Source organism: Panulirus ornatus, chromosome 2, assembly GCF_036320965.1.
Source record: "Panulirus ornatus isolate Po-2019 chromosome 2, ASM3632096v1, whole genome shotgun sequence".
Lineage (NCBI taxonomy): Eukaryota > Metazoa > Arthropoda > Malacostraca > Decapoda > Palinuridae > Panulirus > Panulirus ornatus.
The window spans coordinates 91882391-91906833 of NC_092225.1; the positions used below are offsets into that span (position 1 = coordinate 91882391).

At 40.6% G+C, this 24443-nt stretch overlaps 2 protein-coding genes across 3 annotated transcripts in view; one reads left to right on the plus strand and one right to left on the minus strand.

Annotated features, from left to right (window-relative positions):
- Positions 1-24443, plus strand: part of LOC139758338 (uncharacterized) — a 266694-nt gene that overhangs the window by 59445 nt on the left and 182806 nt on the right. The gene's annotated exons all lie outside the window — the stretch shown is intronic.
- On the minus strand, positions 5221-24443 carry LOC139758327 (alpha-(1,3)-fucosyltransferase C-like). Of its 2 annotated transcripts, none has more exons than XM_071679599.1 (8): positions 24360-24443; positions 20024-20519; positions 17862-18034; positions 15105-15233; positions 12868-12990; positions 10858-11043; positions 8686-8844; positions 5221-5770 (listed from the first exon to the last, which is right to left on the minus strand). In XM_071679599.1, exons 1-8 carry the CDS (start codon positions 24437-24439, stop codon positions 5587-5589), a joined length of 1530 nt encoding a protein of 509 aa, XP_071535700.1. In that variant the 5' UTR covers positions 24440-24443; the 3' UTR covers positions 5221-5586. The 2 variants fall into 2 exon arrangements, with proteins under 2 accessions (XP_071535700.1, XP_071535689.1); XM_071679588.1 differs by lacking the exon at positions 24360-24443 and adding an exon at positions 22333-22841 and having other exon boundaries at positions 20024-20549.

Here is a 24443-nt window from a genome sequence, read left to right on the forward strand (position 1 = left end):
TTTAGATTGGATATTCAAATCACTTACGTAATATGAATCACTGTTGTGAAACTATTTGAATATTTCTGTTCTATCTCGACTATTGATTCATATTTTTTTTTCTTTGAATATATCTAGTTTTAACTTGAATTTTCTTCCTTCTTTAATTGTGAATGTGGATTTATATAGAAATTTATTTTCATTTTGATAAAGATATTATATTTGACTGTGATCAAACTTATTGTTACCCATAGAAAATCTCGTTTTCTATCATTGAAAGAATTAACACGTTAATGGTAAACTTTGATATATATATATATATATATATATATATATATATATATATATATATATATATATATATATATATATACACAGCAAATTTTTTTTTTCCAAAGGAAGGAACAGAGAAGGGGGCTGGATGAGGATGTTTCTTCAGAGGACCAGTCCTCTGTTCTTAACGCTACCTCGCTGACGCGGGAAATGGCGAATAGTATGAAAAAAGAAAGATATATATATATATATATATATATATATATATATATATATATATATATATATATATAAATTGAAATGCTGATAAACTTTTGCATATTCTAACAATCTGAGAGTTCCTTACCTCATTTAAATGTATTTTATTCGCGCCGATTGCCTGGTTGGTTGGTTATTTGTACCTCAGACCTGTCGACTGCCAAAGATTGATTATAAACGCCAAAGTTAAGGTGTAACCATCAATTAGAAGAATAATTGGACACCTACAGGTGTTCAAGGCAATACTAATATACACCTCATTGCATTGTTGTCAGCAGTTTGTGAGAATTATTTTTTTTAAACAAATATAAGCAATATACCTTGCAGAATTATTTTTCATAGTGAATTTCACAAACGTTACAATTGCATTTTCCATGTCGGACTGGCTGAGCCATCTTATAAGTAAGAGTCAACACTGGATACAATGAACACGGGTGTCATGTTGACCAGTATGGCTCGTTTTTCGTGGCGTTAATGAGGGAACAAGGCTATACACATTCTGTTTCCGACATTGGAGTATTACATGACTCTGCTGTACTGCTAACACACTCACTCAGCTGCTCCCAAAACACTTGCCTCTCATGATCTTTCTTCTCATGACCAGGTGCATAGGCACCAGTAATCACCCATCTCTCTCCATCCACTTCCAGTTTTACCCATATCTTTCTAGTTTACTTTCTTACACTCTATCACATACTCCCAAAACTCCTGCTTCAGGAGTAGCGCTACTCCTTCCTTTGCTCTAGTCCTCTCACCAACCCGACTTTACTTCCAGGACATTCACAGACCACTCTTCACCTTTACCCTTGAGCTTCGTTTCACTCAGAGCCAGAACATCCAGGTTCCTTTCCTCAAATATAATACCTATCTCCTTTTTTCTGATCTTGGTTACATCCACACACATTTAAACACCCTAATCTGAGCCTTCGGGGAGGATGAGAACTCCCCGCGTGACTCCTTCTGTTTCCCCTTTTAGAAAGCTAAAATACAGGGAGGGGAGGGTTTCTAGCCCCCGCTCCCGTCCTTTCTAGTCGTCTTCTACGACATGCGGGGAATGCGTGGGAAGTGTTCTTTCTCCCCTATCCCCTATATATATATATATATATATATATATATATATATATATATATATATATATATATATATATATATATATTGAAAAGTATCACAATTTTGCGCATAATCAAGTATATTCTTAAGAGCCCATGGAGAAAATGAAACACGATAAGTTCCCAAGTGCACTTTCGTGTAATAATCACATCATCAGGGGAGACACAAGAGAGAAATATAAGTCAGTTGATATACGACAAAGAGACGTAGCTAGGACGCTATATGGTGAACATGCGATTTTTTAAGACATCTTGTTTCTCTGTAAATAGTCCTCTGAAGATATGGTAATACACGAAAGTGCCCAGGATTCTCGTGTTTCCTCTTCCTAGTGGTGTTTCTACAGGCACACTTGTATGTATTTTTGTTCATGAACACTCATATTCACATACAGATAGAGACCTATGAATGTAGAATTTTTGCCCTTCTTTTTATTACAAATAGATGATCACAAACAGGTATTGTAATGAAGAAATTTTCATATTTCGACACCTGCATACAGTGTGAAGTTATATACACAGTGTGACGATACAACTATTCAGTTAATCCATAAGGATCAAAGTATTGGGCATCCAAAGGCAATACAGCAGTGCCGCTGGGAGCCACAAACAGCACACCTGCCCTATGTATGTATTGCACTGGTGTCCAGTTGATCACAGCCTCTGAGTCAGGATTTGCAGGTCTTATTATGTCTCATGAAAACTATGCAAGCGATCTGTTACTATCCGTGTCCTCATCATGATTATTTTCCCCCTTTTTATCTATTTTTTTTTTCAGTCTTTAATGTCACGGAGTTTCGACAGAGAGTAAATCAGAAAGTGGGTCTTAGAGGCATTAATCTGATTTCATCTTCCTCATGTCCAAGTCTGGTTTTTTTCTCACTTTTTTTTGAGGAAGTTGTGTCGAGGCGAGATGCAGATCAAGGAGAGAAACAGCAGCAGAGTTGGAGGATGTGGAGGAATGAAGTGTTGATTCGTCAGCGTACGAGTGCATTTGATTATTTGTGGAAGAAAGAAAATCATTGATGAAAAAGAAGAAAAAGTGTAGGAGACAGGAGAGAAATCTAAGGAACACCGCCGTTCATGGAGAAGGAGAGAGAGGCTGATCCACGGCGACAGATCGGCCTGAGAGGAAGATAGATATGAGGGAGCAAAGTGAGGGAGGGGAGCTTATTAGTGATGAGACCCCGATGCCAACATCCTGTCCAAAGCTTTGGATTTATCAAGGGCAACCACATAAGATTGCCAGATATCATTCAGAATGATAACCAGACGTTAGTGAGATAGGGAAAGAATATCACCAATGGATCTCGCCTTAAGGAAGCCATACTGATAATCAGCGAGAAGACTTGAGAGATTCAAGATGTCTGAGGATATGGAAATTGAGGAGAGATTCAGAGACTTTGGAAATGGCAGATGTCACAGCAACAGGACTATAGGTAGCGGGATTAGAACGGTCTCTTCTTAGGGATGGGATGTGCCAACGCATGCTTCCAAGAAGGGAAAGTTATGGTTTTTGAAGAGAAACGGAACAGACGAGCAAGCACAAGTGCAAGTTCAGAGGCACACTCTTTCAGTATACGGGGATGGATGCCATCAATACCGTAAACCTTGATTTATGGCCAGAGAGAGAAGCGCTTTTCTGACAGTCGGGAAAGAGATTACGGAGAGGGGGTATAGGATCAGTGAGAGAAACATCGGGGAGTGAAGGAATGGTAGAATCATCCAAGGTGGAGTTAGAGAAGAAAATGGAAACAAAGAGTTCCTTTGTCTAGGGGTGACAAAGCTATAGTACAGTTAGAACGGAAAAGTGAAGGAAAGGTAGAACGACAGAAATTGTTAGAGATGCCATTAGCTAAAGACCAAAAAGACTTATCAGTGGATGACGAGGAGAGGTTGACGCATTTCCTTAAATACAAGAACGTTTTGTCTCACGGATGACGTGCTTGCAATGATTATGGGCAGTGATATAGATGCTGAATGGGAGTCGGAGGAAGAAAAGCTTCTCCAAGCCCGATATGCTTGATCCCTTGTTTGACTGGCCTCAGAATAGGAACGGTTGAACCAAAGCTTAGAAGAAGCGGGGATGAGTACTTCCATTCCCGCAAGAATGACCCTCTGCTAAGCGTTTGGCTGAGACAGAGGCATCACCACCTGAGACAGTAACTTACCTAAGGAATGTCAGAAAAGAATTTTCGTAAGTTATTCCAGTCAGTTTAGTCGAGGTGCCAATAGTTACCTTTAGAAAGGGGGCTGCTGGAGGAGGAGGAGGAGGTGCCGTTCAAACAGAAACATTAAATGCAGCAGGTTTTTTCCACCTCCTCGAAAACTTTTCGAGGCTACTCTGTTCCTTTCCTCATAAAGCTTTTACACCTGGTAAAGCTGCTCTCTTTCTAACCTTATTATTGTTTCCTTAAACTCAGCTTTGGAGGACTCTGCTTCTAACCCTCCGCCCCCCATCTGGTACGACTGAGCCTTGGCCATCTCGTGTATTTCCCTCGCGGGAACTTCAAAAGGGATAGAGGGGTCTCCTGTGGTAGGAGGGTACAGTTCTATTATGTAATTTCTCCCTAGATCTCCTTCTAAGAGTCACATACTCCTTTCAGTCTCAAGGTCAACAACAATATGTAACCCTGCAATGACATGAATATTCTGGGCCTGGCCACTCTGTCCTGGAATCCCCACGTAAACAACCTCACCAAGTCTGCTTCGCGAAAGTGTTCAGCGTCGTACGGGTGCCGTCATGAATTTTGGCAAGGTTAAAACAGGTTGACATGCGCATGTTTCGTACGACGCTCTCTCTCTCTCTCTCTCCTGTGGAATACTGCGCTATGTTCGTCCCTCTACTTTCTACTAACGAGAGTGGATTGGAAATCCTCCTGTCCGTCACACCAGTTTTCATAGGATCGCCTCTCGCTTTTCAACCATCTCTTGTTCTCCGGCGCGATTGCCACTTCCCACTGTTTCTGTATAGAGGCCAGTCCCTCGAAGACTGACCATTATGATGCCTCCTCCTCCTCCTCCTCCTCCTCCTCCTCCTCCTCCTCCTCTGGAACACTACGCGTGGAATTATCTTTCTCCTGTATGATCCTTCTCCTTTTAATAGTCAAGTCCACAAAAACTTTCGGTTCACTGATTTAATTTCTACATTATTTTTTTTTTTTTCTTTTTCAAGATAGTCTTAGACTGGGGCATGTTTTGTTAGGGTCATGTCGTTCATCATTATTGAAAAAGGCCCATTGAAATATCCACGTACACATCACCGCCTGTAATAGTAAACGCACGTCTCATGAATCAGACAATGGTGAGATTTCTGGTGACAACGGGACTGTTGGAATGTCAGTGTGATAATTATTCTCTTTATATATATATTATCCCTGGGGATAGGGGAGAAAGAATACTTGCCACGTATTCCCTGCGTGTCGTAGAAGGCGTCTAAAAGGGGAGGGAGCGGCTGACTGGAAATCCTCCCCTCTCGTTTTTTTTTTTTTTTTTTTCTATTTTCCAAAAGAAGGAACAGAAAAGGGGGGCCAGGTGAGGATATTCCCTCAATGGCCCAGTCCTCAGTTCTTAACGCGAGAAATGGTGACTAGTATGAGAGAGAGAGAGAGAGAGAGAGAGAGAGAGAGAGAGAGAGAGAGAGAGAGAGAGAGAGAGAGAGAGAGAGTTACTTATATATATAGTTGCGACTCTGCTGCCAACGAGAGGGCCAATGAGAGGTAGGGTTCAGGTGGTATAGGGTACTGGCCCCTCACAGTACCTTAGCTAACCCAGCGACGTAAACGAAAAAAAAGAAAAAAAAAAAAGAAGAATCGCGTGTAACTGTGGGTGCCTCGTCGTATATCACCAGTGGGACAATATCAGTCTTGAATGATTGTAACTTGTTCCTTGATGAAGCATAGCCTCACACGGCATGGTATTTGTAGCACTTTAAGTATGACACACTTGGTGCTTGCCAGTCCGCCAGAGACTATGGAGTGGGGTTGATCAGTGCACTCATATCTTTGCCGGTCTTGCAATGCGAATCTTTCTCAAACCACTTCTTTAGGTTGTACACTTTGGTGGTGTTGTCAAGGTGCAGTCGCTCACACATGTCGCAGTACGTTTTGGCAACTCTGGCCCATTCATGAGGTAGCTGATGAAATCGCTTCCATCTGAGGAAAACAGAATATTTCGTCAACCTTTCATTAAATATCGAAGGTAAAATACTTCAAACCCCAACATCCAATGTATGCCTCTGTGTCCCCACGAATAAACAAGAGAGTTAATCATATATGTTATTTAGATAGTTGGTCGGTTTAGCTTTAAGGCTTGTCAGTTCCCAGGATCATTAAGGCCTAGTCCACGTCAAACTACATCCACCTACTGAAATATCTTCAGCACCTTCTTCAGGTGTTAAAGTTCATTCTAACACCACATACGTTCTCATTATAAATGGAAATCAGCCGAATCCGATTCCTCTCAATCAGATTCTTAAAAGATTAGGATCTGATCGTGTGTAAAGTGTGAATTATTATATCTACAAGATGATGCACTTATCCAGGGATACAGATCAGATGTAGGTGGACAAGATACTCATGTTAAAGAATCGACTTAAAAAGAGAGAGCGAGAGGGGAAAAATCAACATTTCAGCACATCTGCAAGATTTAACTCAACCAATCCCATGCTTTTACAGGGATACGAACAAGATCACAGTGTGAAAGTAACATTAATTCATTAAATGATTTTAAACTCCTGGAGAGTCATCTAGCAACAACCCCTCCTTTTTTTCACGTTTCAGGCTCTCACCAGTCACAACAAGGTTGGGCCTTCACTGAAATATAGAGAGAGGTTACTGAAAGGGAAATAAGAAAAGACGAGGAAAGATATCTACGACTGTTGGAGAAAATGAAAAACCTGTCTTTTGAAATGTGCCAGGTCATAGTTATTGTGAAAGACACGAGAAGGTATAGACTTCCAAAGCTTCGAGGTGTAGGGAAAGAAACAGTTATCAAAACGGCCCACCCTTGAGTTGTCAACGGCCACACAGTAATCATGTGACGAAGCAGCTTTCCGAAATATGTGGTTGAACTAGTGATGGGGTGGGGGGCACACAAGCACACAGTTCTCGGGAGTAAAACCAAAGTAACACCTATAGAAGAGGGAAAGAGAGCCAGCATCGCAGCTAAAAGCAAGAGAATAAAGTTTTGAGGTTAAGCCTGGGAGAGTTTATAAATCTGACAGCTTTCGACTCAACTCTGTCAAGTAAGGATGCAGAGCTAGAACCACCCCAGATGTGAGAGCAGGACTCCACACAAGGACGAATCAGCCCATTTGTGTAAACGGAGCAACTGCTCAGAAGGAAAGAAATTTCGACATTTAAACAGGACATCCAGTTTCTTAGAGGAAGACTTCAACAATTTCTATAATGTAAGATTTCCAAGATGGAATGGATATGACGGTAATACCAGGTATGTTCGTCGAGTCAAGAGGTGGAATTACAGAATGTTGGAAGAAGGAGGAACTTTGTGGGGGAATTTTTGATCGAGAGGTGGGCAGGAACTGGGTCTTACAATCAGGTGAATAGTCTTATGTAAGTGAGACTTCGTACCATGTATGGATTGATTCATGGCGAAAAATCGCAAAGGTCACCATGTAAACTAGTATTATTGCTTAATTGAATGACAAAAAAAAAAAGGATAGAATCATATTTGCGACTTTGTCATATTAGTGATGAATTTATCACGTACAGTTAATTTTCATATTACGTAAATAAACTAACGAGAGAACATAATAATGTAACATTACAACTGGTTGTAGAATCTGATTCAATGACGATTGTTGCTTTTATTCCTGAACTAGTCTAAATAGTCGTTGAGGGAGCGACTCTCTCTCTCTCTCTCTCTCTCTCTCTCTCTCTCTCTCTCTCTCTCTCTCTCTCTCTCTCTCTCCGCTTCCTCTAAAACATTGGGTGTTCTTTAGGATTTTGTGTTCCATGGATTGCAAGTTTCTCATTCTCATACCCTGCTTGATCATTATTTACTTCCCCTCTGGTTCTAGGAGCATGTCTGGAAGGCGAGAACGTTATCTCGGAGAACAAAAATGGGTATGTTTGAAGGAATAGTGGTTCCAACAATGTTATATATGGTTGCGAGGCATGGGCTATAGATAGGGTTGTACGGAGGAGGGTGGATGTATTGGAAATGAGATGTTTGAGGATAATATGTAGTGTGAGGGGGTTTGATCGAGTAAGTAATGAAAGGGTAAGAGAGGTGTGTGGAAATAAAAAGAGTGTGGTTGAGAGAGCAGAAGAGGGTGTTCTGAAATGGTATGGTCACATGGAGAGAATGAGTGAGGAAAAATTGACAAAGAGGATATATGTGTCGGAGATGGAGGGAACGAGGAGAAGTGGGAGACCAAATTGGAGGTGGAAAGATAGAATGAAAAAGATTTTGAATGATCGGGGCCTGAACATGCATGAGAGTGAAAGGCATGGAAGGAATAGAGTGAATTGGAACGATTTGGTATACCGTGGTCGACTTGCTGTCAGTGGACTCAACCAGGGCATGTGAAGCGTCTGGGGTAGAGCATGGAAAGGTCTGTGGGGCCTGGATATGGAAAGGGAGCTGTGGTTTCGGTGCATTACACATGACAGCTAGAGACTGAGTGTGAACGAATGTGGGCTTTTCTGTCTGTTTCCCTGGTGTTACCTGGCTGAAGCAGGGGGTTGCGATCTTGTTTCCAGTGGGGCCGGGTGGCGCCAGCAGTGGATGAAGGCAAGCATGTATTAATATGTACATATATATATGTCTTTGTATGTGTGTATATATTGATATGTATGTATATATGCGTGTATGGGCGTTTATGTGTATATATGTGTATATGAGTGGATGGGCCATTCTTCTTCTGTTATCTGGCGCTGCCTCGCTGACGTAGGAAACAGCGATTAATAAGTATATATATATATATATATGTATATTATTATGTGAATGATCATGACTTAACTGAATCATTCTTTCCCTTGTTACATCTGTCCTCAACAGACACTGTGCTCGTTAAAAACAATTTCAGTATTGTTGCAACACTGACCTGTAGTACTCATTGTAGGCTGTGTCATTCCTGTCCAGGTACAGGAGGTACTCAGCGAGGCTTTTGGCCGTTGGGAAGTTCATGGAGTCGATGTAGGAGTGTGGCGGTGCCTGCTTGGTGTAGCTGCCCAGTCCATACACCACGGGTACCACATCCAACCTGCCACACAGCTTTTATCTATCAGCCATCACAACTCAACCCAACACACTGATATAGACAGTATGATCTGTCCACGGCAAGAAGAAAATATGAGAGTGTTTCATCCGTTAAAAATCATACGGTTAACACACAAGGCTCATATTTTCATATGGGAGGTTGAAACCACTAACAACGTGATATTGGATAAAGATTATAAATTTTTTTGAGCTGATGTTGCTTGTGTATATGTAGTATGTCTCTGAGAAACGTAACAACTTATGCTGCTTTACTCTGACTAAACTTAAGCCGACTTGTGTCACTTGTTATGACATAAACTGTCACTTGTTTTGAAAAGGTAATTTAGTGCGGTGATGCAAGTCTAGAAGTTAGTGGACTTTAAGAAAGCCCCTCAAATATATATATATATATATATATATGGTTGTTTAATTTGTTTATGGATGGGGTTGTTAGGGAGGTAAATGCAAGAGTCCTGGAAAGAGGGGCAAGTATGAAGTCTGTTGGGGATGAGAGAGCTTGGGAAGTGAGTCAGTTGTTGTTCGCTGATGATACAGCGCTGGTGGCTGATTCATGTGAGAAACTGCAGAAGCTGGTGACTGAGTTTGGTAAAGTGTGTGGAAGAAGAAAGTTAAGAGTAAATGTGAATAAGAGCAAGGTTATTAGGTACAGTAGGGTTGAGGGTCAAGTCAATTGGGAGGTGAGTTTGAATGGAGAAAAACTGGAGGAAGTGAAGTGTTTTAGATATCTGGGAGTGGATCTGTCAGCGGATGGAACCATGGAAGCGGAAGTGGATCATAGGGTGGGGGAGGGGGCGAAAATTTTGGGAGCCTTGAAAAATGTGTGGAAGTCGAGAACATTATCTCGGAAAGCAAAAATGGGTATGTTTGAAGGAATAGTGGTTCCAACAATGTTGTATGGTTGCGAGGCGTGGGCTATGGATAGAGTTGTGCGCAGGAGGATGGATGTGCTGGAAATGAGATGTTTGAGGACAATGTGTGGTGTGAGGTGGTTTGATCGAGTAAGTAACGTAAGGGTAAGAGAGATGTGTGGAAATAAAAAGAGCGTGGTTGAGAGAGCAGAAGAGGGTGTTTTGAAATGGTTTGGGCACATGGAGAGAATGAGTGAGGAAAGATTGACCAAGAGGATATATGTGTCGGAGGTGGAGGGAACGAGGAGAAGAGGGAGACCAAATTGGAGGTGGAAAGATGGAGTGAAAAAGATTTTGTGTGATCGGGGCCTGAACATGCAGGAGGGTGAAAGGAGGGCAAGGAATAGAGTGAATTGGAGCGATGTGGTATACAGGGGTTGACGTGCTGTCAGTGGATTGAATCAAGGCATGTGAAGCGTCTGGGGTAAACCATGGAAAGCTGTGTAGGTATGTATATTTGCGTGTGTGGACGTGTGTATGTACGTGTGTATGGGGGTTGGGCCATTTCTTTCGTCTGTTTCCTCGCGCTACCTCGCAAACGCGGGAGACAGCGACAAAGTATAAAAAAAAAAAAAAAAAAAAAAAAAATATATATATATATATATATATATATATATATATATATATATAACTGAAAGTGAGGATGCGGCAGACATTTTCAAGTAGGTATAGGGGTGTGCATCTGAACTCAGTGTATAGAATCTTATTTGGAAGAACCACGGTTATCTGCGGGGAAAAATGAGATGCACTGCACACAGTGATAAGATGCAATATGTTTTCCTGTTCATATTTGTCAGGCTAGATTCATGAGCTGAGGGAGTCATGTCTGCTGAACTTTGAGAAGTCACAAACCACACTTAGTTTTCTTTTTCCAAGGATTGCACCCTAACCATTAATCAAAAGTCAGATATCTGCTAACAATTATCAAATGTAAATTCATAGTATGCTGAGATACATTCTGGTTAATTCTAAGATAATTAATTTTTGTGAAAACTAAAAGTTTTATGGTAAAGCAGAAAATCATTCAAATCGTAATAATCATTTTCCCTACATAATGAAATACCAGATCACTCAGAACCACTAGGTACCTTAACATATTGAAGAATTTCTCGGTTGCATAATCTAAACATAATGAGTTTTCGAAGGAGAAGTAGAACTTGTAATCAGAGCTCAGCATGGCATGGCATTTTGTTTGGTCTTTCCTTTCACATCTCAGGTTCCCACAGTGTCCGTACTGATCAATTTGGATGAAATTCCTCAGTGTTTGAACCAACCTAAGAAAGGAATGCATGTGGATCATACATGTATTTTTGATCTTAACACAAACTAAATTGAAAATAAACACAAACCAAAGAATTATCCTCTACCGGTAAAAAAAAAAAAAAATTAAATAAAATTAGTGGCCCAAATAACTTCACTTGGCAGATTTCGTCAGTTTTCATATTCTCTTTTTCTTTTCCCTCTAAGGGTCTGGCTTAAGTAAAACCCAACAAACAACACACACTAAAACCAACTCCACTCCCATAATCTACATCATATAAGCTATAGATAACATATACACAAGGCTTAATATAGACACTCTATAGTTGACCCGGCATTGGCTAATGGTCATTTAAATCAGTGTCAATACTCATCATGGCTAATGGTCGTTCAAATCAGTGTCCCACAATTCTCATCATGGCTAATGGTCGTTCAAATCAGTGTCCCACAATACTCATCATGGCTAATGGTCATTCAAATCAGTGTCCCACAATACTCATCATGGCTAATGGTCGTTCAAATCAGTGTCCCACAATACTCATCATGGCTAATGGTCATTCAAATCAGTGTCCCACAATACTCATCATGGCTAATGGTCATTCAAATCAGTGTCCCACAATACTCATCATGGCTTATGGTCATTCAAATCAGTGTCCCACAATACTCATCATGGCTAATGGTCATTCAAATCAGTGTCAATACTCATCATGGCTAATGGTCGTTCAAATCAGTGTCCCACAATACTCATCATGGCTAATGGTCGTTCAAATCAGTGTCCCACAATACTCATCATGGCTAATGGTCATTCAAATCAGTGTCCCACAATACTCATCATGGCTAATGGTCATTCAAATCAGTGTCAATACTCATCATGGCTAATGGTCATTCAAATCAGTGTCCCACAATACTCATCATGGCTAATGGTCGTTCAAATCAGTGTCCCACAATACTCATCATGGCTAATGGTCGTTCAAATCAGTGTCCTACAATACTCATCATGGCTAATGGTCGTTCAAATCAGTGTCCCACAATACTCATCATGGCTAATGGTCGTTCAAATCAGTGTCCTACAATACTCATCATGGCTAATGGTCGTTCAAATCAGTGTCCCACAATATTCATCACCAACCTCATTCATTCTCTGGCATAAATCATACAGACCTGACCTTATAGTCTACAACATAACATATCTGATGTCATCACTCCTCTTAACTCCATTCTCATCTACGTGGGTTAGATTCATTCTTAAGAAATACAACAAGCAAGATATATCCAACTGTCTGTTGTGGGTCACAAGAATTTGATGTATTGTATTCCTCGTCCAGTCTAAGATATCTGGGGGGCAGTGTAAGATATCTGGGGGGCAGTGTAAGATATCTGGGGGGCAGTGTAAGATATCTGGGGGGCAGTCTAAGATATCTGGGGGCAGTCTAAGATATGTGGGGGGCAGTCTAAGATATGTGGGGGGCAGTCTAAGATATGTGGGGGGCAGTCTAAGATATCTGGGGGGACAGTCCCCCAAAGAATAATGTTTTGTCCGTATCTTCAGGTGAAATGCCTATTATTATTATTATTTTTTCTAAAGTTGGAGGCTCCAGTCACAAACAGAAGTTCATATCAAGGCTGGGCCTTACTTGAAATATGGAGAAGTTAATGAAAACACACACACAGACACACACACACACACACACACACACATACACACACTGCGTTGTTTTTCTCTTCAAAAGCCAAAACTCGGCGATGGTTTAGATACATCCTGACGAACAGGTAGCGAACACAAGGCCACTACGCCATTCATACCATGACCTAAAAGAACAGTGAAGACGCCAACTCACTTTTCCCTGCCACCAATGGTGTGGCAGTTAGAGACGAACCAGGCGGCTAGCTTAGTCTTGCCTGCAGCGTAGTTACGATCCTCCGCCGGCAGGGGATGACGACGCCGGTAGACCCTACCGTACCTGCCGACATGCGAACCGGTTTTATGGAACGGAACTTACTCATGGCTTGTATGTCATGGCGTGTTATCATGCACATTGCCCAAACGCCAACCGCTGCAACTGATACAATAACAATTGATCTCTTCTTCCCTTAAATTTATACGTTGTAGCTTCGTATGCAACTATTAATAACAAAGTAATGGTCATTGTATTGCGCAGTTGATGATGTGGTATGAAGGACATTGCAGCGTATTGCTAGCAAAATGCTTTTGTCTGTGGCAGTTGACGGTAAATCATTTCTAAAGACGAAAATGTTTAGTCGATAGAGTGCATATGATTAGGAAGAGAACGGGCAAAGAGTTTGGCTTTAATTTGATGAGAGACATTAAAGGCGAAATTAAAACCTTCTCATTTTAATAGCTGAAATATAATGAGATTTTACGAAAGTAAACGAATATGGCCTGCGTAGGAGCAATGTAGACAATAATATGATCAGCTACGGAATAAGTGGAGCAAACTATTAAATTTTGATGTTATGAGCTTGTGGAAATTATAAAACCAAGTTTGAATGGTATTACTGAAAGTTCATAAAAATGTTTACCAAGGTTAATATAAATATTTCTTTTTATGAGGTGTTGATCTCTTGACATTAAACTCGGTGTGTGTGTGTGTGTGTGTGTGTGTGTGTGTTGCCGGTATTTCATTAATTGAGGCTTTTCATTAAATGACCAAGTTTTCAGTCATTATGATAAATGCCTGAGTAAATCGAGCATTTAAGTTATTGACTACAATGTAAAGGAATTTAGATAGCTATCTGAATTTTTGCGCTATTTCTTTTTTCTTTCACCAAGTGGAAAGTTTATTCGTTCGATGGTCATATGAAGCTGCTTCAGTTTATTTGAACTTCCTAGAAAACTGCACTCCCTCTATATAGCTGCGTGTATACAGAAAATGATAAAATACCAAGCTCACAAACCGTTTTTCTTTTTTTTCTTTTTAGCCTTGATGTAACCGTGTATGAGGATAGACCAAGAAAACGTAACTATATTTATCGGAATGGTCTACTGTATATAGGGAGATCTCGATTAAGACTCCGAGAATATAATACCAGGACCATCGAGATGAAATCTAATTTGGATACTGTAGCTAGAGCTCTCTCAACCACGCTCTTTTTATTTCCACACATCTCTCTTACCCTTACGTTACTCACTCGATCAAACCACCTCACACCACACATTGTCCTCAAACATCTCATTTCCAGCACATCCATCCTCCTGCGCACAACTCTATCCATAGCCCACGCCTCGCAACCATACAACATTGTCGGAACCACTATTCCTTCAAACATACCCATTTTTGCTTTCCGAGATAATGTTCTCGACTTCCACACATTCTTCAAGGCCCCCAGGATTTTCGCCCCCTCCCCCACCCTATGATCCACTTCCGCTTCCATGGTTCCATCCGCTGCCATATATATATATATATATATATATATATATATATATATATATATATATATATATATATATATATATATATATATATATATAATAGAGTGAATTGGAACGATTGGGTATAGCGGGGTCGACGTGCTGTCAATGGATTGAACCAGGGCATGTGAAGCGTCTGGGGTAAACCATGGAAAGTTCTGTGGGGCCTGGATGTGGAAAGGGAGCTGTGGTTTCGGTGCATTATAAATGACAGCTAGAGACTGAGTGTAAACGAATGTGGCCTTTGTTGTCTTTTCCTAGCGCTACCTCGCGCACATGAGGGGGAGGGGGTTATTTCATGTGTGGCGAGGTGGCGATGGGAATGAATAAAGGCAGAGACAGTATGAATTATGTACGTGTATATATGTATATGTCTGTGTGTATATATATGTATACGTTGAGATGTATAGGTATGTATATTTGCGTGTGTGGACGTGTATGTATATACATGTGTATGTGGGTGGGTTGGGCCATTCTTTCGTTTGTTCCCTGCGCTACCGCGCTAACGCGGGAGACAGCGACAAAGCAAAATAAAGATAAAAAAATGATAATAATGATAATAATAATAATAATATATATGTCTATATATATATATATATATATATATATATATATATATATATAGAATACAACAGCATAACATACGGGTTTGGGAAGTCCGAATCAAGTCTATAGGTAAAGGTCCAGTTGAAGACATAATTGTAGGGTTGGAGATTGCCAAAGAGATGTGACGCAGACTCCATCATCCAGAAGACGTACCGTGTGTGAGGCGACCTGAGGACAGACACAAACCTTGTATTACCGGCTTATCTGATTTTCATTGCCCGGAGTCCATGTGATTCTAGTGTATAGCAGAGCTTTGCAATATGAAGTAAAACCAGTAAATTACTTACATTAATAATGTGCGAAATAAGATGGAGAATGATAGTAATAGATAGTAATATGATTTAACGAGAAACATTAAAGAAAATTTCAAAGCTAAGACAGGTGGTAAACTCTTGACACTATGTCATTCTTTGAAACAGTTGGATTCATCAAAAACATTTGCCTCGCTACTGTTAGCTTAAATCTGCGTGTTACAGTGACCTCCGTTCCCTTGAGTTGAATCCAGTGCATATGGAAACATACCTCTTGACGGTAAATGCTTTTGCATAACTGGTCTTTGGTTGAATGTTTCTGAACATACCGTTAGTACACAAGCTGAAATTTCGTCACAACAAAGCTATGTCCTCTACACATGTTTTGTAACCTCCATGAGAACACAATTATGACATCCCAATACTATTAATACTTTCTATGGTATCCACACCCTCTAGTTATGTGAGTTCCCTGGATTGTTAACTCACTGAGGTTCTTAGTATCCAAACCCCTTCCTAATGTTCTTATTTGTTTCAACAATCTTCCAAGTCCCAATGTGTATTTGTCCTTGATTTCCAGTTTAGCTGCGCTTTAAAACACTCTGAAATTTCATTGTTTTTGTTTGCGAGTGATAACATGGCATTGTGGAGAATATAACCAATCCGATGGATCGTGATTTGGACCATAATTGTATTATTCTTCCATGATAAATAAAGATGATTGTGGTGAGGGTCATGTAACTCAAGAGAATATGTAGACTTAAGAAATACAAGATTTGATTAAACACAAACCTGAGAAATACAAGATTTGATTAAACACAGACGTAAGAAATACAAGATTTGATTAAACACTGACCTAAGAAATACAAGATTTGATTAAACACAGACGTAAGATATACAAGATTTGATTAAACACGTAGAACCTATTGCAGCCTCGCTAACTTTCCCCTGGCTACCGAAATTTACATTATTTCCGATGTTATTGAAAACAAAATGTGATTGCTTTGGTAACTTGTTTATATCGTGTTGCTGTATAATTTATGTGTTTCCACGCAAAAAGCGGTATAGCGAACGAATCGAAGAATATATACCACTTTTAGTCAATATAAATACAGTGACACAGTATGCAAGGTTTTACAAATATTACTTCGAACACTCAAAGGTGTTCAAGATTTTCCAGTTGATGGCTGTAACCTGACATTGCAAGTCTTCTGGCCTAAAGCCCAGATAACCAACCAACCAACCCTTAACGATGAGGACATAGTTATCTAGTTGGGCAAAGTAGGTGAGGCATATACGAGTCCCCCTCCCCACATTATCCCTAAACTTCATAGCCCTCCCCACTATCGTGTCGTTGGCGTACAGTTCTGCTTCCCATCTGTATCTCCTCTTAGGAACTTTTGTCCCTGTCTGATTATGTTTTTCCTCAAATAACCACTAATACAGTTACGAGCAGAACACATTCCATTTGTGGCACTTTTGCTGTTTTCTGCTATCCAGCCTCTCTGATACTATGAGTGTGTGTGTTCATAAACGTCTTGGAAACACTGTATAACTCGCCTCAGCTATTGCTTCCCAAGTTCCATCGTACACAATCGGGTCCTTTGTGGTTGATTGGTTGGTTATTTAGCTTTCAAGCTTGTCATTTGCCAGGGTTGATAAACCAACACATCCACCCTCCTCCGCACAACTCTATCCATAGCCCACGCCTCGCAACCATATAACATTGTTGGAACCACTATTCCTTTAAACATACCCATTTTTACTCTCCGGGATAATGTTCTCGCCTTCCACACATTCTTCAACGCTCCCAGAACCTTCGCCCCCTCCCCCACCCTGTGACTCATTTCCACTTCCATGGTTCCATCCACTGCTAAGTCCACTCCCAGATATCTTAAACACTTCACTTCCTCCAGTTTTTCTCCATTCAAACTTACCTCCCAGTTAACTTGCCCCTCAACTTTACTGAACCTAATAACCTTGTTCTTACAGCTTTCTTACCCTCAGCTTTCTTCTTTCACACACTTTACCAAACTCAGTCACCAACTTCTGCAGTTTCCCACTCGAATCAGCCACCAGCGTTGTATCATCAGCGAATAACAACTGACTCACTTCCCAAGCCCTCTCATCTACAACAGACAGCGTACTTGCCCCTCTCTCCCAAACTCTTGCATTCACCTCCCTAACAACCCCATCCATAAACAAATTAAATAACCATGGAGACATCACGCATCCCTGCTGCAAATCAACATTCACTGGGAACCAATCACTTTCCTCTCTTCCTACTCGTACACACATGCATATATATTTTTTATATTTATTTTACTTTGTCGCTGTCTCCCGCATTAGTGAGGTAGCGCAAGGAAACAGACAAAAGAATGGCGCAACCCACCCACATATATATATATATATATATATATATATATATATATACAGCTTTAATGAAAAAGTCTTGGTTTGGGGTATTCAGTAGGTCGTGCCGTCTCAACAGCTTACATAAGGAACTAAAGTAGAAAAAAAACACACATTTTGGCTGAACTCGAACCTCTTATCAGGGAGAGACTTGTCCTTGGACCTGAAGTGCCATATAATAGCGTCGATTTCTTCCGCTGGGAAGCGAGTGCGGCTGCCTGTGGTCATGCAAGTGTTCACACGACAGCCTGCACGGAGGAACGGCTCTCGACCAAACCCGAATCCAAAATGCTTATTGCCGTAATTCTGTTGGGAGAGAGAGGAGAGAGAGAGAGAGAGAGAGAGAGAGAGAGAGAGAGAGAGAGAGAGAGAGAGAGAGAGAGAGATATTTTAGAGAATTTTCGCTCTTCGTCAAGAACGTCTTTTGGTTCATCTAGAACGCGACGCCAGACTACGAGGTGAATGAATGAGTAATTTGTTACCTGTATGTTAAAATTAATGAAAATACTTTACTATCCATAGGATGAATGAATGAATGATTGAATATTGTACTACCCATAGGATGAATGAATGAGTACTTCACTACCCCTAGGAGGAATGAATGAATCTTCTCATTAGGGATGAGTGAATGAATGCTCTACTATCCAAGAGGATAAGGGAATGAGCACTGTATAAACCCATAGGATGAATGAATGAATACCTTACTACCCACGGGGATGATTGAATGAATACTCTACTATCCTTGGACTTGAATGAATGAAGACGACATACATGACTTGTTAAGTGTAAATGAATAAATTGAAAAAGAAATAAATATTATTTTTTTAATCATTATTATTGAAATTGTGATCATTTGGGGATTTCTTCAAAATGACATCTTATCTAACCCCCATTTCATACCTTAATTGTCTCTAACTGTTTACAATAATTGTTCCTAGACAGGATCTTGACCTCACGAGTCACAATGTTCAGAATAAAAGAAAATCGATGAGTTAGGAAAGTTATCAGATGGTGGTAGTGGTGATGATGGTAGTTGAAAGTTATCAGATGGTGGTAGTGGTGATGATGGTAGTTGAGAGTTGTCAGATGGTGGTAGTGGTAGTGATGATGGTAGTTGAAAACAGACGAAAGAATGGCCCAACCCACCCACAGACACATGTATATACATACACGTCCACACACGCACATATACATACCTATACATCTCAACGTATACATATATATATATACACACACAGACATATACATATATACACATGCACATATTTCATACTGTCTGCCCTTATTCATTCCCGACGCCACCCCGCCACACTTGAAATGACAACCCCCTCCCCCCGCATATGCGCGAGGTATCACTAGGAAAAGACAACAAAGGCCACATTCGTTCACACTCAGTCTCCAGCTGTCATGTATAATGCACCGAAACCACAGCTCCCTTTCCACATCCAGGCCCCACACAACTTTCCATGGTTTACCCCAGACGCTTCACATACCCTGGTTCAATCCATTGTCAGCACGTCGACCCCGGTATACTACATCGTGCCAATTCACTCTATTCCTTGCACACCTTTCACCCTCCTGCATGCTCAGGCCCCGATCACTTAAAATCTTTTTTACTCCATCTTTCCACCTCCAATTTGGTCTCCCATTTCTCCTCGTTCCCTCCACCTCTGACACATATATCCTCTTTGCCAATCTTTCCTTACCCATTCTCACCATGTGACCAAACCATTTCAAAACACGCTCTTCTGCTCTCTCAACCACACTCTTTTTATTATCACACATCTCTCTTACCCTTTCATTACTTATTCGATCAAACCACCTCACACCACATATTGTCCTCAAACATCTCATTTCCAGCACATCCACCTTCCTCCGCACAACTCTATAGCCCACGCCTCACAATCATATAACATTGTCGGAACCACTATTCCTTCAAACATACCCATTTTTGCTTTCCGAGATAATGTTCTCGCCTTCCACACATTTTTCAACGCTCCCAGAACTTTCGCCCCCTCCCCCACCCTATGACTCACTTCCGCTTCCATGGTTCCAACCGCTGCCAAATCCACTCCCAGATATCTAAAACACTTCCCTTCCTCCAGTTTTTTTTTCCATTCAAACGTACCTACCAATTGACTCGTCCCTCAACTCTACTGTACCTAATAACCTTGCTCTTATTCACATTTACTCTCAACTTTCTACTTTCACACACACACACACACACACACACATATATATATATATATATATATATATATATATATATATATATATATATATATTATAACTTACATCATTCCAGTAAAGTATCTTCTTCAGTGGCGGGTTATTAGGGTCCAGCACGCCACTACCGGGCTTCTCCTTGAACATTTCCTGTGGAGGGTGTTGTGTTATCTTCTCGTAGTTTGGTTCTTCGTATGGGAAATGCGTGTCTCCTGGCAGGAGAACAGACTCGGTCCCGCCGCCGCCAGCCTGTGATTCACCAGGACTTGCAGAGCGTTGGCTCAGCTCCTCAGCGTCTTGATTTTCTTGAGGGGCGTTTGCATCCTCAGTGGCCCTCTGGCTGTTCTCCTGTTCTAACTTCTCCTTCAGGATGTTCTCCTGTTCTAACTTCTCCATCAGGATGTTCTCCTGTTCTAACTTCTCCTTCAGGATGTTCTCCTGTTCTAACTTCTCCATCAGGATGTTCTCCTGTTCTAACTTCTCCCTCAGGATGTTCTCCTGTTCTAACTTCTCCATCAGGATGTTCTCCTGTTCTAACTTCTCCTTCAGGATGTTCTCCTGTTCTAACTTATTGGTCTGATCCATGGGTATCTGCCTGGAATGAGGAAATACGTTAAAGAGGAATACTTTATATATTTTAAAGTAATGTTACGGCCAAAACAGTTCACGGTGTGTGTGTGTGTGTGTGTGTGTGTGTGTGTGTGTGTGTGTGTGTGTGTGTGTGTGTGCACGCGCGCGAGCGAGTCTGCATGCTTAGAATGTCTATCATGACATATGTGGTCCAACTGGTGTTAGCTTCGTTGTAGCGCGGTTTACGGTTGAAGGTCGTCTCGTTTCATATGTATAATGTTGCGTAACTAGTGTGTGTGTGTGTGTGTGTGTGTGTGTGTGTGTGTTTGTGAAATTACCAAAGTATGTTGTATGTAAGCTGACATCATCAACTTCCCCACAGTATGTGGTATGTTAACAGATATGACTGGCTACCTACCACACCATGTGGTATTTTAGCAGACGTGGAAATTCTTCTCTGACTTTCCTCGGGCAAAATACTCTCTCTCTTATGTGGCAATGTTTCTCCTCCTCCTCCTCTCTCTCTCTCTCTCTCTCTCTCTCTCTCTCTCTCTCTCTCTCTCTCTCTCTCTCTCTCTCTCTCTCTCTCTCTCTCTCTCCCCAAAAAAAGAACATCAGCGACCTTGTACCAATACTGTCGTCGACCCTATAAGAATATCCTCGATCCTGTAACAAGAATGTCATCGACCTTGTAACGAGGATAGCGTCGACCCTATAGGAATACAATTCAACCCCATAACAACCCCATAACATTGACCCTGTAATAGGATTAAAAGGAATACTTCGACCCTATAACAAGAACTTAGTCAACCTTATAACAATAAGGGGAATAACAAGTGATTCACTTGACGGATTTTCAGTGAGAAAAAAAAAAAGAAAAAGAAAAGAAGAAAAGGTATTGTTAGACAGTTTTTCAACATGCAAAATGTTCATCCATGAATAACAAGTTGTAAAGGATGATGTGAAGGTCAAGTCAAACGTACCAAAGGGATTGCTTGCGACATCTCAATTCATCGTGACCGTCAAAAGATAAGGTGAGGAGGTAGAGGAGAGAGAGAGAGAGAGAGAGAGAGAGAGAGAGAGAGAGAGAGAGAGAGAGAGAGAGAGAGATAAGATAAGCATGTGAAAAATAAGTTTTGTCCCTGTCAAGATACCGGTTGAAAAATGTGATTCTGATAACCAGTATAGAATGCCTTAAGCTGGGGTTCCAGGGGTTTTGTGATTAACGATGGAAAAAAAAGAATACTCTCCATAAAATTAATAGTACTGGAACCTCTTCAGATTAATGTAATAAAAAAGGTAGGGGAAAAAAACTAGTACATTTTGATTCACAATCAATATTTGTTAAGTTATTGCTAAACTATCGTAATCCATCTTAAAGTTTTTATGAAACAGATTCTAAGATTCTCAAATTTAATAGTACTATTAATTCATAATTACGGCTTATGTAGTAGAGATGACATAATAATCATTGCTTTTTTTTATTACATTAGAATATGATTTTGCATGGCTTATGTTCTCTCTATTAGGCTACGTGACCTATTCATAAGGAATTGAAGGTGACTTGATTTATCTTATGGAGCCACAACATTCTCTTGGAAACCAAATTTAGAATAATTCACTTAGGAACTAAATTTTATATGTAGCGTTTAAAAATTCACTTCAAAAAACCTCAAATTTTTTTTTTTAGATCTAAAGAGAAAATACTATAAATATAATTACACTGCACATACGATAGAGATGATGTGATACCTTTCCATCTTTTTAAATGTACATAGATATGTTCTGTTCTAAATTTTTGCACTTACGGTAACTCCTGGATGTTGACGCTTTTAAGTTGGTCTGTACTGAGCGCAGTCTTGGTCGAGATACGAATGTTGCTCGTGTACATCAACCACAGAAAACCTACTCCGACGCACGACAGAACCAGGAGGAGAAAATTGCGCTGAAAAGAAACAAGACAACTTGTGTTTGAATGCAACGTGATTGTAACGCACACAAACTTTCCAGTCTGGTTTAAAAATCTACTCCACACTGGTGTTGATATCTTTCCTCGTACGCCGTATATACTCGAAGGACCTTCCATAAACTGTCTGTCAACTCTATCGGATGCTTTTTCTAGATCCATATATATATATGGGGGAGGGGGCGAAAATTCTGGGAGCCTTGAAGAATGTGTGGAAGTCGAGAACATTATCTCGGAAAGCAAAAATGGGTATGTTTGAAGGAATAGTGGTTCCAACAATGTTGTATGGTTGCGAGGCGTGGGCTGTGGATAGAGTTGTGCGCAGGAGGATGGATGTGCTGGAAATGAGATGTTTGAGGACAATGTGTGGTGTGAGGTGGTTTGATCAAGTAAGTAACGTAAGGGTAAGAGAGATGTGTGGAAATAAAAAGAGCATGGTTGAGAGAGCAGAAGAGGGAGTTTTGAAGTGGTTTGGGCACATGGAGAGAATGAATGAGGAAAGATTGACCAAGAGGATATATGTGTCGGAGGTGGAGGGAACGAGGAGAAGTGGGAGACCAAATTGGAGGTGGAAAGATGGAGTGAAAAAGATTTTGTGTGATCGGGGCCTGAACATGCAGGAGGGTGAAAGGAGGGCAAGGAATAGAGTGAATTGGATCGATGTAGTATACCGGGGTTGACGTGCTGTCAGTGGATTGAATCAGGGCATGTGAAGCGTCTGGGGTAAACCATGGAAAGCTGTGTAGGTATGTATATTTGCGTGTGTGGACGTATGTATATACATGTGTATGGGGGTGGGTTGGGCCATTTCTTTCGTCTGTTTCCTTGCGCTACCTCGCAAACGCGGGAGACAGCGACAAAGCAAAAAAAAAAAAAGAAAAAAAAATATATATAGTAAATATATATATATATATATATATATATATATATATATATATATATATGTATATATATATATATATGGTAAAGATATTTAATGTATGTATGGTTCATGGTGAAGTGCCTGAGGATTGGCGGAATGCTTGCATAGTGCCATTATACAAAGTCAAAGGGGATAAAGGTGAGTGTTCAAATTACAGAGGTAAAGGATGTGTGGATCAGATGCTTGCTTTGAAGAATGTACGTGAGAAATCGTTCCAAGTCACTCTATTCCTTGCACGCCTTTCACCCTCCTGCATGTTCAGGCTCCGATCGCTCAAAATCTTTTTCACGCCATCTTTCCACCTCCAATTTGGTCTCCCATTTCTTCTCGATCCCTTCACCTCTGACACATATATGCTCTTTGTCAATCTTTCCTCACTCATTCTCTCCATGTGACCAAACCATTTCAACACACGCTCTTCTGCTCTCTCAACCACACTTTTTATTACCACACATCTCTCTTACTCTTTCATTGCTTACTCGATCAAACCACCTCACACCACATATTGTCCTCAAACATCTCATTTCCAACACATCCACCCTCCTCCGCACAACTCTATCTATAGCCCACGCCTCGCAACCATATAACATTGTTGGAACCACTATTCCTTCAAACATACCCATTTTTGCTTTCCGAGGTAATGTTCTCGCCTTCCACACATTTTTCAACGTTCCCAGAACTTTCGCCCCTTCCCGCACCCTGTGACTCTCTTCGCTTCCATGGTTCCATCCGCTGCCAAATCTACTCCCAGATATCTAAAACACTTCACTTCCTCTAGTTTTTCTCCATTCAAACTTACCTCCCAATTGACTCGTCCCTCAACCCTACTGTACCTAATAACCTTGCTCTTATTCAATTTACTTCTATTTCTACTTTAAACACAAATACACACACAACATATATATATATATATATATATATCTCCCTCAGGATGTTCTCCTGTTCTAAACTTCTCCATCAGGATGTTCTCCTGTTCTAACTTCTCCTTCAGGATGTTCTCCTGTTCTAACTTATTGGTCTGATCCATGGGT

Bases quoted from the DNA above. Each gene is read 5' to 3' on its own strand.
- LOC139758327 (XM_071679588.1), bottom strand. From the start codon at position 22,718: ATGTTCTCGACTTCCACACATTCTTCAAGGCTCCCAGAATTTTCGCCC. The intron at 8,845-10,857 runs GTACCTAGTGGT...GCTGTGTGGCAG, and splicing joins AAATTCTTCAATATGTTAAG to GTTGGATGTGGTACCCGTGG. The intron at 5,771-8,685 runs GTCAGTGTTGCA...TGTTTTCCTCAG, and splicing joins GCCTACAATGAGTACTACAG to ATGGAAGCGATTTCATCAGC.